Genomic DNA, 12,575 nt, shown 5'->3' on the forward strand with positions numbered 1-12,575 from the left:
TTTCCAAAGTTGCATTACTGATATATGGCAGAATGGGATTAGAATTCAGTCTTGTCTTTTCATTATACCATTGATTCCCAAATCTGGCTGTGCATCAGAGTTAACTTGGAGGCTTGTTTAAGCTAAAGATTCCTTAACCTTATCTCTGGGAATTCCCATTTAGCATAGTTGGTGTGGAGCCCTGGGAGTCTGTATTTTTAATAAATACTCCAAGGATTTCTGTATTTTGAAACTACCACCCTCCATTATTATATTTATGATAGTGTTGATACAAGTGATTATGGGAACCTTTGTCTTTTATTTTTAAAGAAAATGGTTTTGTTGTTTCATTGTTTAGTATCATGTTTGCTACAAGATTTTTAGAGATGCTCTTTGTCAGGCAAAGATTTCCCTGTTTTTCCTAGTTTGTTAAGAATTGAGTGTTGAATTGTAATAAACTCTTTATCTCCATTGATCAAACCATGTGGGTTTTTTTTCTTTTAATTTATGAAGGTGGTAGGTTATGGTTTTTCAAATATTGGACCAACTTTGAGTACTTGAAGTAAATACAACTTGTTCATGGTATATTCAGTTTTTAAAAACATGGTTGGTTTCAGGGTTTTTTTTTTTTTTTAAGATTTCTGTAATCTCTATGAGATTGTCTTTAATATTCTTTCCTTACATTGCCCTTATTTTGATATCAGAGTGGTAACAGCCTCAGAAAGGGACATGGAGAATCTTTCCTCATTTTCTGTCCTCTGAAGGTCATTACATCTACCTAAAACCATCTGTTCCTTAGATACTTGGTAGAACTCACTTTTAAAATCACCTGGAAATGTTTTTATGATAGTTTAATATTCAAAGGTACTACAGGGCATCCAGGTTCCTGATTTTCCAGAGCTGGTGTTATGCATTTATGTTTTTCTAGGAATTTGATCATTTCACCTGAATTTGTAAACAGTGCTCCTGTTTTCAGTCTGTGTCTGTATTTATGCCTCTTTCTCATTGTCGTCTTATTTGTGCATTTTTCTTGATATGTTTTGCCAGTGCTTGTGTAATTGCCCGATGGGTTCTTCCTGCCCACTCCACAGACAAAATCATACCCTGAGACCATAGCATTGCAGTGAAGAAAGAACTTCATTCATGTGAAGCTGGCCCATGCAGGAGAACTGGGCTTATCACTCAAATCCATTTTCCTGAGGGCTCAGAGTTTAGGGTTTTTATGGACAGTTTGGTGGGCAGGGGGCTAGGGAACGAGTGTGGCTGATTGGTTGGGGATGAAATCATAGCGGGGTGGACAACAGTCTTTGTGCACAGAGTTCACCTCTGGGACCAGTCGAGTCATGAGTCACAAGCCTGGGTAGGGTCTGTCTGAAAGATATCTCAAAAAAACAATCTTAGGTTTGTTATATGTAAAATGTTTGTTCCCTGGTGCCATAAAGAAATAGCACTCACATATAAATTTAATTCTCTCAGCAAGGCAATCTGTATTTTCTGCAGAAAGGGTGCTCGTCGCAGTTGGAATAATGGCGAGAGCACATTCGAACAAAGGAAAGATGTAATTTTTATCCCTTATGCTGTTTGTTTCTGCTACTGTGTCCTGTCTCCATTGGCTGGAGCCAGACCGCACAATCTAAACTAAAACCCGATTGGCTAACAGTTTAAAACTTTTCTAAATAGGTAAAAGTAATGGAAAGACAAAGGAAAAGAGGAAGTTGCTTATGCCAAATAGGGAAGGGGCATAGGCTGCGAGGGGGAATGTGCCCGTGAGCATGTCCAGCACAAATATTTTGGTTAAGGTACAAGGCCATAGAATATACTATGCACCTGTGAGCATGTTTAACAGCTACATAGGATAGGGCTTAACAAAGAGTTATTAGCATAAAGTGAAGAGGCTTAAAGGAAGTTAGTCTTTAAAATAAACTATTATTTCTAACACTTATGATTTACTCTTTAACAAGAAGGGAAACTTTGAAGAGGAACTTTTTACTTTCTACAGGTTCTACAATAATGATGTTATCTATAGGAACAATCGAGGAAGTCATGAATTTTGCAATGTCTGGCCACATGACTCCCGAGCAGTAAGGGATTATGGAAACTACACCTACATTTCTGTGGAGTTTAGGCCCTTCCAGTTCCCATGATCATATTCTTGCTTACAAAGGTGGTTTTCAGTCCCTGATCAAGGAAAGGGGCTAGTTATAGGGAGGGGCTGTTATCATCCTTGCTGCTAAGTTAAACTGGAAACCACATTTCTCCTAAAGTTAGCTTGGCATACACCCAGGAGTGACCAGGGACAGTTTGGAGGTCAGCTATGTCAGATTTCTTCTACTGTCACAGTTTTGCAAAGGCAGTTTTATTTTATTAATTTTACTGATCTTTTAAAGAATCAGCATTTGGCTTCTGTTGTCTTATTTTCATTTTCTATTAATTCCTGATAATGTTTTTATTATTCTTTTATGTTCCTTGGGTTTATTCAGTTATATTTTTCTTAATTCATAGTTTGTGGTCATATTTTCTAATATAGGCATCAAGAGCTATAAATTTAGCCATATCCTATGGGTTTTTAAAAAGTTGTATTTTCACTACTTAGTTCTGTAGAAATCTCTGTAGTGTTCATTTGCACATTTTGTGACCTTTCTAGTTACTTTGTTACCATTGGTTTTTAGTGTACTTGTCTTGGTCACAGCATGTGGCTCCTTGACCCCACTGGTTGCACTCCTCAAGAGTCTTTGCTCTTATTCCCCCACCCCCCCACCCCACCCCACCCCACCCCACCCCGCATAGCTCTTCCCCAGGTAGCTGCAGTACTCACTATTCAGTTTACGTCTTGACGCAAGTATCACGTTTTCAGGGAGGCCTTCCCTCTCCATCTTCCTGAAGCTTCACACACCTTCTCCTCCTCGTTGTTCTTCCCTGCTTTATTTTCTTTCCTCAGCACTTATCACTTTCTAATGTATTATTTAACACAGTGTTCCCAGCTGGATAGAGAAGGAAGTAAAGCCATTACGGGGTGTATAGCTGGAGACTGAAATAGAATTAAATCATAAGGGAAGTGGGGAGGGCTGAGTGCCTGGACTTTGCCTGTCATGAGACTGAAGACATAGGGGTAGATGCAGCTGAGGAGTCAGGGTTGTGGTTGGAGAGGGAGTTTTTGTTGTTGTTGTTGTTGTTTTCATGTGGAGTCTCACTCTGTCGCCCAAGCTGGAATGCAGTGGTGCGATCTCGGCTCACTGCAACCTCTGCCTCCCGCGTTCAAGCAATTTCTCCTGCCTCAGCCACCCAAGTAGCTGGGATTACAGGCGCCCGCCACCACACCTGGCTAGTTTATATATATATTTATTTTATTATTATTATTTTTTTGTGTGTGAGTCGGAATCTCGCACCGTCGCCCCGGCTAGATTGCAATGGCGCAATCTCGGCTCACTGCAACCTCTGCCTCCCAGGTTCAAGCGATTCTCCTGCCTCAGCCTCCCGAGTAGCTGGAATTACAGGTGCGCGCCACCATGCCCCGCTAATTTTTTGTATTTTTAGTAGAGACAGGGTTTCACCATGTTGGCCAGGCTGGTCTCAAACTCCTGACTTCGTGATCCGCCCACTTCGGCTTCCCAAAGTACTGGGATTACAGGCGTGAGCCACCGCGCCCGGCCCTAATTTTTTGTATTTTTAGTAGAGACGGGGTTTCACCATGTTGCCCAGGCTGGTCTCCAACTCCCAACCTCAGGTGATCTGCCCACTTTAGCCTCCCAAAGTCCTAGAATTAGAGGTGTGAGCCACCGCCCCCAGCCGGAGAGGAAAGTTTCAACTTAGACATGAAGAGGTCATCACATCAGTCCTGGATGATGATGAAATTGAGGGGGGGGCAGAGTTCCTTATGTGGAATTTAGGTAAAGGTGACAGCAGGAACACTAACCAAGACATTTGGAGGCAGGGTTGGGCATGGTCCAACATGATAGTGGGAATCAGGCTAAAGAAAACACGAGAAACGACATCAGTGTCCATCTTTCATAGCTGCTAATGGAGCAGCCCTTGGTTTCTTCAGGGTCTGTTTTGGATGGCTCCCTTTTGTGAGGGCCAGGCAGCCCATGGTGGAAGCGGGAAGGCCGGGAGTGGTTTGAGGAAAACAACCTGTAAGTGTGGACCTTGCTATGTGGATGAAGAAGGGGTTGGCTCCCTAGGTGCCTGGTTCCTCGTGGATTCAGAGCAGCCTGTCCGGTTACACTCTTTAACTTCAGGATCTCATGGCCTGTGGAAGAAGCAGTGCTTTTGTTTTTGTTGTTTGTTTACTTGCTCTTTGTCTACCCCTAAGCGAACATTTTAGGGAGTTATAATGTCTGTTTTACCTAAATGTCACTGCTCTGTACATTTTTGTTGCAATATTTTTGTTACAAAGTTGCACATTGCATTTTTTTTTTGTCTTTTCATTTGCTCTCATGGGCTTCCTTACTTAGAGAACATTTTCTTCTACTTCAAGTATTTGTGTTTTTCTGTTTATGTCTTTAGTTTTAAAAGTGCCTGCAGCTGACATAGCAGCGCTTTCACTGGCGCCTGATTTTCCTTTGTACTATTGTCATTTCCAGCCATGCCTCTGGTATTACTGTTGGTGGGAGTTTTTGTTTGGTTGGGTTTTTGTTTTGTTTTGGTATGTTGCTGTTGCTTTGTTTTTTTACTTTTTAATTAACTTGTAGTAGAATACTTAATAGTTCTTGGTTGGCAGACAGTTAAGAAACTGAACTGTTTACCATCTTCTAGGCTTATGGCATAACCTTATACAAGAGAACCTAATTTTTACAGTGGTGCTTTACTGATGCCAATTTGCTTTGTCCTGATCTTTTGGGGACAATACCATTTTTAAGATTATTTTATGCTGTAGAAATAAGTAACTTAAAAGCAGTATCTCTGTGCAGTTTTCTTATGTATCTACATTGCTTATATGGGTTCTCTGCCATAAGTCTGTTTACTGAGATGATTTTATATGTGCATTGGGCTCCTTAGAATTCCTTAGGAAATTGTATTAGCCTCCATGAAGATCAGATATCGGAAAGCTTAGGAAAAATTGCCAGGCACGGTGGCCTCACACCTGTAATCCCAGCATTTTGGGAAGCCAAGGTGGGCAGATCACCTGCGGTCAGGAGTGTGAGAGCAGCCTGGCCAACATGGTGAAACCCCATCTCTACTAAGAATGTAAAAATTAGCCAGGTATGGTGGCATGCACCTGTAATCCCAGCTACTTGGGAGGCTGAGGCAGGAGAATCACTTGAACCCGGGAGGCAGAGGTTGCAGTGAGCCAAGATCCCGCCACTTTACTCCAGCCTGGGTGACAGAGTGAGACTCTGTCTTAAAAAGAAAAAGAAAAAAAAAAAAGCTTAGGAAAAATTGCTGTTCAGTGCTACATTTAGTTCTTCTTGCCTTGTTTTATAGGTGAGGGAATATAATTACTTGAACTCTTTATTTGAAAATAACTTAGATTTAGAGTGGACACTAGGGCAGGCATAACCTTTGATTGGAAAGTAGAACTTTTTTTTTTAAGTTGTTTATATTTATTTATTTTTATTGTTTTGAGACAGAGTCTTGCTCGGTTGCCCAGGCCAGAGTACAGTGGTGCAGTCTTGGCTCACCACAACCTCCGCCTCCCGGGTTCAAGAGGTTCTGCAGCCTCAGCCTCCCAAGTAGCTGGGATTATAGGCGCCCGCCACAACCCCCAGCTAATTTTTGTATTTTTAGTAGACACAAGGTTTCACCAGGTTGGCCAGGCTGGTCTTGAACTTCTGACCTCAAATGATCCGCCCACCTCAGCCTCCCAAAGTGCTGGGATTACAATCGTGAGCCACCACACCTGGCCAGAGTTGCTTAGAGTTGCTTATTTTTAATAATAGATTTTTAAGATCCTTGGATTAAAAAAAGAATCTTGCAGTTGTATAGTTGGAAGAGACTTTAGTTGTCCTGTTATGATACATGTGGTACTTGTTATTTTCCTTGTGAAAATTATAACCTGATGAGAAAAATTACGCAACTGAAAGCAGTCCAGAACAAAGGTGAAGAAGTATCCATTAACATGGGCAAATGAATCAGTCAGCTATTTCACTGCCATTGGTTCTCTGAGCATTAACCCACAGGCCTGAGGTTTTCATTGTTGAACCCTTTCTAAAAACTCAGTACTATCCATACATCTTCTTGTATTTGAATCTCCGTTAACTGTACGCATAGTGGTCCTACTTGGTGGTTTGGAAAACAGTGATTCTGTATTTGGTGGATGGTTTAAAGTATACTGAAGTGTCTAACATATTTATTCTTCTTTTTTAGGAAATTGACAATGGCCCTTCAGCTATGCTAGGTCTATAATGGGAAGTGTCACAGTTCGGTATTTCTGTTATGGGTGCCTTTTTACATCTGCGACCTGGACAGTTTTGCTTTTTGTTTATTTCAACTTCAGTGAAGTGACTCAGCCACTTAAGAATGTGCCCATCAAGGGGTCTGGGCCCCACGGACCATCTCCAAAAAAATTCTATCCCCGTTTCACTCGAGGCCCAAGTCGAGTGCTCGAGCCACAGTTCAAAGCAAACAAAATTGACGATGTGATAGACAGTCGTGTTGAAGATCCAGAAGAAGGCCACTTGAAATTCTCTTCTGAATTAGGTAAGTATATGATGTTTACCAGCATCCATATCAATGTATTTAATCACTGGAAGTTTAATTAGTTAATTAGGAGATTAGAAATGCTGCATCATTTTTTCCCCACTGATTTATTTTGTTTGTGAACTAGCTGAAGTTCTATGGTTTCTGCAGACTCAGTGGGGAGTTATATTCTGATTTATCCAGTTCTGACTTCAGTATCTTAGGAGAAAACAAACAAGGTCCAGGGAAGAAAAATTAAAAGGCTAGAAAGAAAATGGAACCTATGGGAGAAGGGGTTTGTTTTTTGTTTGTTTTTTTAAGAGATGGGGTCTCACCATATTGCCCAGGCTGTCCCCGAATTCTTGGGCTCAAGCTGCCCTCCCACCTCAACCTTGAGAGTAGCTGGGACTATAGGCATGCACCACTCTGCCCAGCCCTGGAAGAAGGTTTTAATTGCTAGGATTGTTAATAAGGGAAAGAAATGGTTGAAAGTTTGCTTGACTGTATTTAACTTACTTTTAAGGGTACATTTAATTAATACAGAACATAAAGTACTGAGTTTAAAAATAAGCTAGGGTTATTTATATCTAATATGACTTTCACTTAACAAGAATTACTAAGGTGCTAGAAAAAATATATGTATATATAATATAGTTTATGAAATCTTAGTTATAAAATAGAAAGCCCTTTTTTCCTCCTAAAAAATTATATTCTCTTCAACTTGGATGCAAGACCCTATTGTCTATGCCTTTGAATACTGCAATTTTAGAGTGTTGATTTTGACATTTTATTTTAAGGGATAAGTGAGCAATTTTTGTTATCATTAAAACTTAACTTGGATCTTGTCACAAAAACATCAAATAATAGGTAATTTAAGAGTAAAATACAAGAGATTTTTGAGAGATTGAGAGAGGCTTAGAATGTGAAAGAAATGTTAAAATAGAGTTTTCACTTGGTCATAGTTTCAAAGAAATAAAATAAGTTCTTAGGACTTAAAGATTTTCTAATAAAGGATGTCAAAAGTATGTAAAATTTTATGAGGAAACAAGCTAATATCTACTTCAGTTTTCATTTAAAAATATTTTTAAATAGAGATGTGATCTCACCAACTTTAATTTTCATAAAGTACAATTTTCATAAATCTTTTTCAAATAGCCAGTGGGCATTTTTAAAGCATTAATGGGAAAATGTCTAGCTCTTTTATATATTTATAGTTACATTGGTAAAGCTTTTATCAAGAAGTAATACTGAGTTTACCATTTTGAATAGACTCTGTATTTGCTTTTGAAAGAAGTAGTGAGAGAATTGTAGATATTGAATAACAAACTCCAGCTGCCTAACTGAAAAACTAAATTCCTTATAGACTATCGTAAAGAATCCACAAAAAACCTATTAGAGGCAATAAATGAATTTGGCAGTTGCAGGTACTAGATCAACAGGCAAAAACCAGTTGCATTTTTATACTGTAGCAACAAGTGGCCTGAAAAATGCAGTTAAGAGATCAATTTCATTTACAATAGCATCAAAAGTCATAAAACACTTAAGAATAAATTTAGCCAAGGAGCTGCAAGATTTGTATGCTGAAAACTGTAAAACATTGCTGAAAGAAATCAAAGTAAACCTACACACATGGAAAGATATTCCAGGTTCATAGAATGGAATACTAAATACTGTTAAGATGTAGATATCACCCAAAGCAATATGTAGATTCAGTGCAATTCCTATCAAAATGTCAGTGGTCTTTGTTGTAAAGAGGGAAAAGATTATCCTAAAATTAATATGGAATTACAAGAGGCTCTGAATAGCCAAAACAGTCTGAAAAAGAACAAAGTTGTAAGACTCGGACTTTCCAATTTTAAAAATAAATTGGACTACATCAAAAATAAAAACTTTCGTACATCAAATAACACATCAAGAATGTAAAAAAAGGGCTGGGTGCAGTGGCTGATGCCTGTAATCCCAGCACTTTGGGAGGCTGAGGTGGGTGGATCACCTGAGGTCAGGAATTTGCAACCAGCCTGACCAACATGGCGAAACCCTATCTCTACTAAAATACAAAATTAGCTGGGCGTGGTGGCAGATGCCTGTAATCCCAGCTACTCGGGAGGTTGAGGCAAGAGAATTGCTTGAACCCGGGAGGCGGAGGTTGCAGTGAGTCAAGATCGCGCCATTGTACTGTAGCCTGGGCGACAGAGCAAGACTCTGTCTCAAAAAAAAAAGTGAAAAAAGACAACCCACAGAATGGGAGAAAATATTTGTAAATCATATTTCTAATAAGGGTTCAGTATCCAGAATATATAAAGAATGCTTGTTTGTAATTTAATTTCATTTTGAGACAGGGCCTCGCTCTGTCACCTGCGGTGGAGGGCAGTGGCACAGTCACGACTCACTGCAGCCTCAACCTCCTTGGCTCGTTTGATCCTCCTGCCTCAGCCTCTCAAGTAGCAGGGGCTACAGGGGTGTACCACTATGCCCAGCTAATTTTTGTATATTTTGTAGACAAGGTTTCACCATGTTGCCCAAGCTGGTCTCTAACTCCTGGGCTCAAGCCATTCGCCTGCCTTTGCCTCCCAAGGTGCTGAGACTATAGGCATGAACCACTGTGCCTGGCCTAAACAGTTCTTAAAACTCAGTAATAAAAAGACAAATGGCACAATTTTAAAATGGGCAAAGGATTTGATAGACATTTCTCCAAAGAAGATATACAAATGGCCAACAAGTAGATGAAAAGATGCTTAATATAATTAGTGATTACAGAAATGAAAATCAAAACAATGAGATAGCCATCTCACACCCACTGGGAGGGCTATAATAATAAACTTAAAAAGGAGAGTAGCAAGCGACAGTGAGGATGTGGAGAAACTGGAGCCCTCACACGTTGCTGGTGGGAATGGAAAATAGTGCAGCCACTATAGACAGTTTGGTAGTTCCTCCATAAATTAAACGTAGAATTATCATATAACCCAGCAATACCACTCCAGGGTTTGTACTTGGAAGAATTGTCAACAGGTGCTCGAAAACTTGTACTCAATGTTCATAGCAGCACTATTCTCAATAGACAGAAGGTGACAACATGTTATCCAAATATCCATCAACTGACGAAGGGATAAACTAAGTGTGGCCTATCCATACCATGGAATATTATTCAGACAGAGAAGGGAATGACATTGTGATCATGCTACAACATGGATGAACCTTGAAAACATTATGCTTGTGAAAGAAGCCACACACAAAAGGTCACATGTTGTAGGGTTCCTTTATGTGAAATGTCTAGAATAGGCAGGTCCATGGAGACAGAAGGCAAATGAGTGGTTCCCAGGGACTGGGGAATGGGAGGAATGGGAATAACTGCTTTAATGGGTATAGGGTTTTCTTCTGCGGTGCTGACAATATTCTGCAGCTAGATAATCATGCTGGTCATACAACATTGAGAATGTACTAAATGTCACTAATGGTATGTTTTATGTTACGTGCATAATTATCACAGTTAAAAAATGAAAAACATCCAAAATTTCTTACATAAAATAAATTTAATATAGAAGGAATTAGTATAAATAATATAGTAGTAGTTAAAAGTATGCAGATTTCTGAGTAGAGAATTACTGAACAAGCAGGGAAAGGAACCTGTGGAAAGGTATATTTGAGAAAGATTATTGGCCAGGCATGGTGGCTCACACCTGTTATCCCAGCACTTTGGGAGGCCGAGGCTGGTAGATCGCTTGGGCTCAGAAGTTTAAGACCAGCTTAAGGTGGTATCTACCGAAAGTTTAAAAATTAGCTGAGTGTGGGGGCGCATGGCTGTAGTCCCAGCTACTTATGAGGATTGTTTGGGCCCAGGAGGCAGAGGCTGCAATGAGCCGAGATTCACTACTGCACTCCAGCCTGGGGGACAGAGCAAGACCCTGTCTCAAAAAAAAAAAAAAAAAAATCAACAATAAATTTAAAATTAAAAACATTTTCTCATTTAATCTGAAATTAATTATAAAATTAATTGAAAAGGATCCTCTGGCATGTTAATTCATTGAGGTTTGGCTACAATTTTATTTGAGTAGGGGAATAAGAAAAGTAAGCTACAACAATCTTTTCATATGGAATCTTTTCAAGAGACCTATAATAGAACATGATTCTTTCATGTTCTGATACTTGTTGAATTAAGGAGTATTTATTGAGAATCTTCTTTGTGCAAGGCTCTGCTCTAGGTTCTAGGTATCACGCAATTTTAGTTTTATTTCTTTTATGTTTTGGTCATCACCAAAGTCTCTTCTCTTGTGGAGTTTCTCTCCTTGTATAAAATGCTAGTGGAGGTTTGTTGTTTTGTGTTTAAAAAGGATGAACTGCATTTGAAACAGTTTCAGAGAAGGCATATTAAGAGATAATGTTTCTCAAAGTAGATTTGGGGACACTAGTTGCGTTCAGATAAATTGGGGAAACACTGCATTCTATTTTTTTTGAGACAGAGTTTTGCTTTTGTCACCCAGGCTGGAGTACAGTGGCATGATCTTGGCTTGCTGCATTCGCCTCCTAGGTTCAAGTGATTCTCCTGCCTCAGCCTCCCAAGTAGCTGGGATTACAGGCGTGTGCCACCATGCCTGGCTTATTTTTGTATTTTTAGTAGATACGGGGTTTTACCATGTTGGTCAGGCTGGCGTTGAACTGCTGACCTCCCATGATCCACCCACCTTGGCCTCCCAAAGTGCTGGGATTACAGGCATGAGCCACCACGCCCGGCTGGAAACACTGCATCTCAACCCTTTACACCTGGATATTCATAAAACATTCACTGTATTAAAGGAACAGAGTTCTACTATTTTTTAAAAATGGACTTTTATTTATTTATTTATTTATTTATTTATTTTGAGACAAAGTCTTGCTCTGCAGGCTGGAGTGCAGTGGCGTGATCTTGGCTCACTGCAACCTCTGCCTCCCGGGTTTAAGAGATTCTCCTGCCTTAGCCTCCCGAGTAGCTGGGACTACGGGAATGCACCACCACTCCCGCCTAGTTTTTTTTTTTTTTTTTTTTGTATTTTTAGTAGAGATGGGGTTTCACCGTGTTGGCCAGGCTGGTCTTGAACTCCTGACCTCAAGCAATCTGCCTGCCTCCACTTCCCATAGTGCTGGGATTACAGGCATAAGCAGCCGCGCCCTGCCTAATATTACAGTGACTTTGATTAGGCCTGTGGAGGAATTCCCTGACAGTTAAACCAGAAACTGTGAAGCTTTTTTTTTTTTTTTTTTTTTAAAGACAGGATCTCACTCTGTCACCCAGGCTGGAGTGCAGTGGCACAACTGTGGCTCACTGCAGCCTTGATGTCCTGGGCTCAAGCAGTCTTCCTGCCTCAGCCTCCTGAGTAGCCAAGTCATGGAGACTACAGGTGTGAGCCACTGAGCCACCACACCTGGCTAATTTTTTTTTTTTTTTTTTTTTGTAGTAGAGACAAGGTCTCGCTGTGTTGCCCAGGCTGGGCTCAAGCAGTCCTCCTGCCTTGGCCTCCCAAAGTGCTGGGATCACAGGCGTGAGCCATTGCGTCTGACCCGGGAAGCTCTTTTTATGGAAAAGCTTATCAGTCGCCTTTTTCTGGGGAGGGACTCCTGTAAAAACTCGCATTGACGTCATTGAGGCCTGTCGAGGGCCACTGGGGTTCTAAAATCTATTGCTTTAATGGAAAATTATAAAAAATTTTTTCCTGGTTGCAGGTAAATTTTTCTCTTGAATATAATAAACTATTCTTAAGATTATGGTTTGTGGCCAGGCGTGGTGTCTCACGCCTGTAATCCCAGCACTTTGGGAGGCCGAGGTGGGCAGATCACGAGGTCAGGAGATCGAGACCATCCTGGCCAATATGGTGAAACCCCGTCTCAACTAAAAATACAAAAATTAGCTGGGCGTGGTGGCATTTGCCTGTAATCCCAGCTACTCAGGAGGCTGAGGCAGGAGAATCGCTTGAACCAGGGAGTTGGAGGTTGCAGTGAGCTGAGATTGT

The 12,575-nt window shown here is 40.5% G+C and overlaps 1 protein-coding gene across 6 annotated transcripts in view; it reads left to right on the forward strand.

The window, feature by feature from the left end:
- GALNT11 (polypeptide N-acetylgalactosaminyltransferase 11) overlaps positions 1–12,575 on the forward strand; it is a 97,451-nt gene that overhangs the window by 63,020 nt on the left and 21,856 nt on the right. For 5 of the 6 annotated variants that reach the window (XR_008536307.2, XM_016945872.4, XM_016945875.4 and 2 more), the window contains one exon: positions 6,283–6,615. Coding sequence is in view for 5 of the 6 variants with exons in the window: in XM_016945872.4 (XP_016801361.1) it covers positions 6,321–6,615 (295 nt within the window). In the remaining variant the exon portion in view is untranslated. Of the gene's footprint in view, positions 1–6,089; positions 6,177–6,282; positions 6,616–12,575 lie in introns of those variants that run through there. The other variant, XM_016945874.4, reaches the window with a different exon arrangement.

The sequence above is a fragment of the Pan troglodytes genome, chromosome 6, assembly GCF_028858775.2.
Source record: "Pan troglodytes isolate AG18354 chromosome 6, NHGRI_mPanTro3-v2.0_pri, whole genome shotgun sequence".
Classification (NCBI taxonomy): domain Eukaryota; kingdom Metazoa; phylum Chordata; class Mammalia; order Primates; family Hominidae; genus Pan; species Pan troglodytes.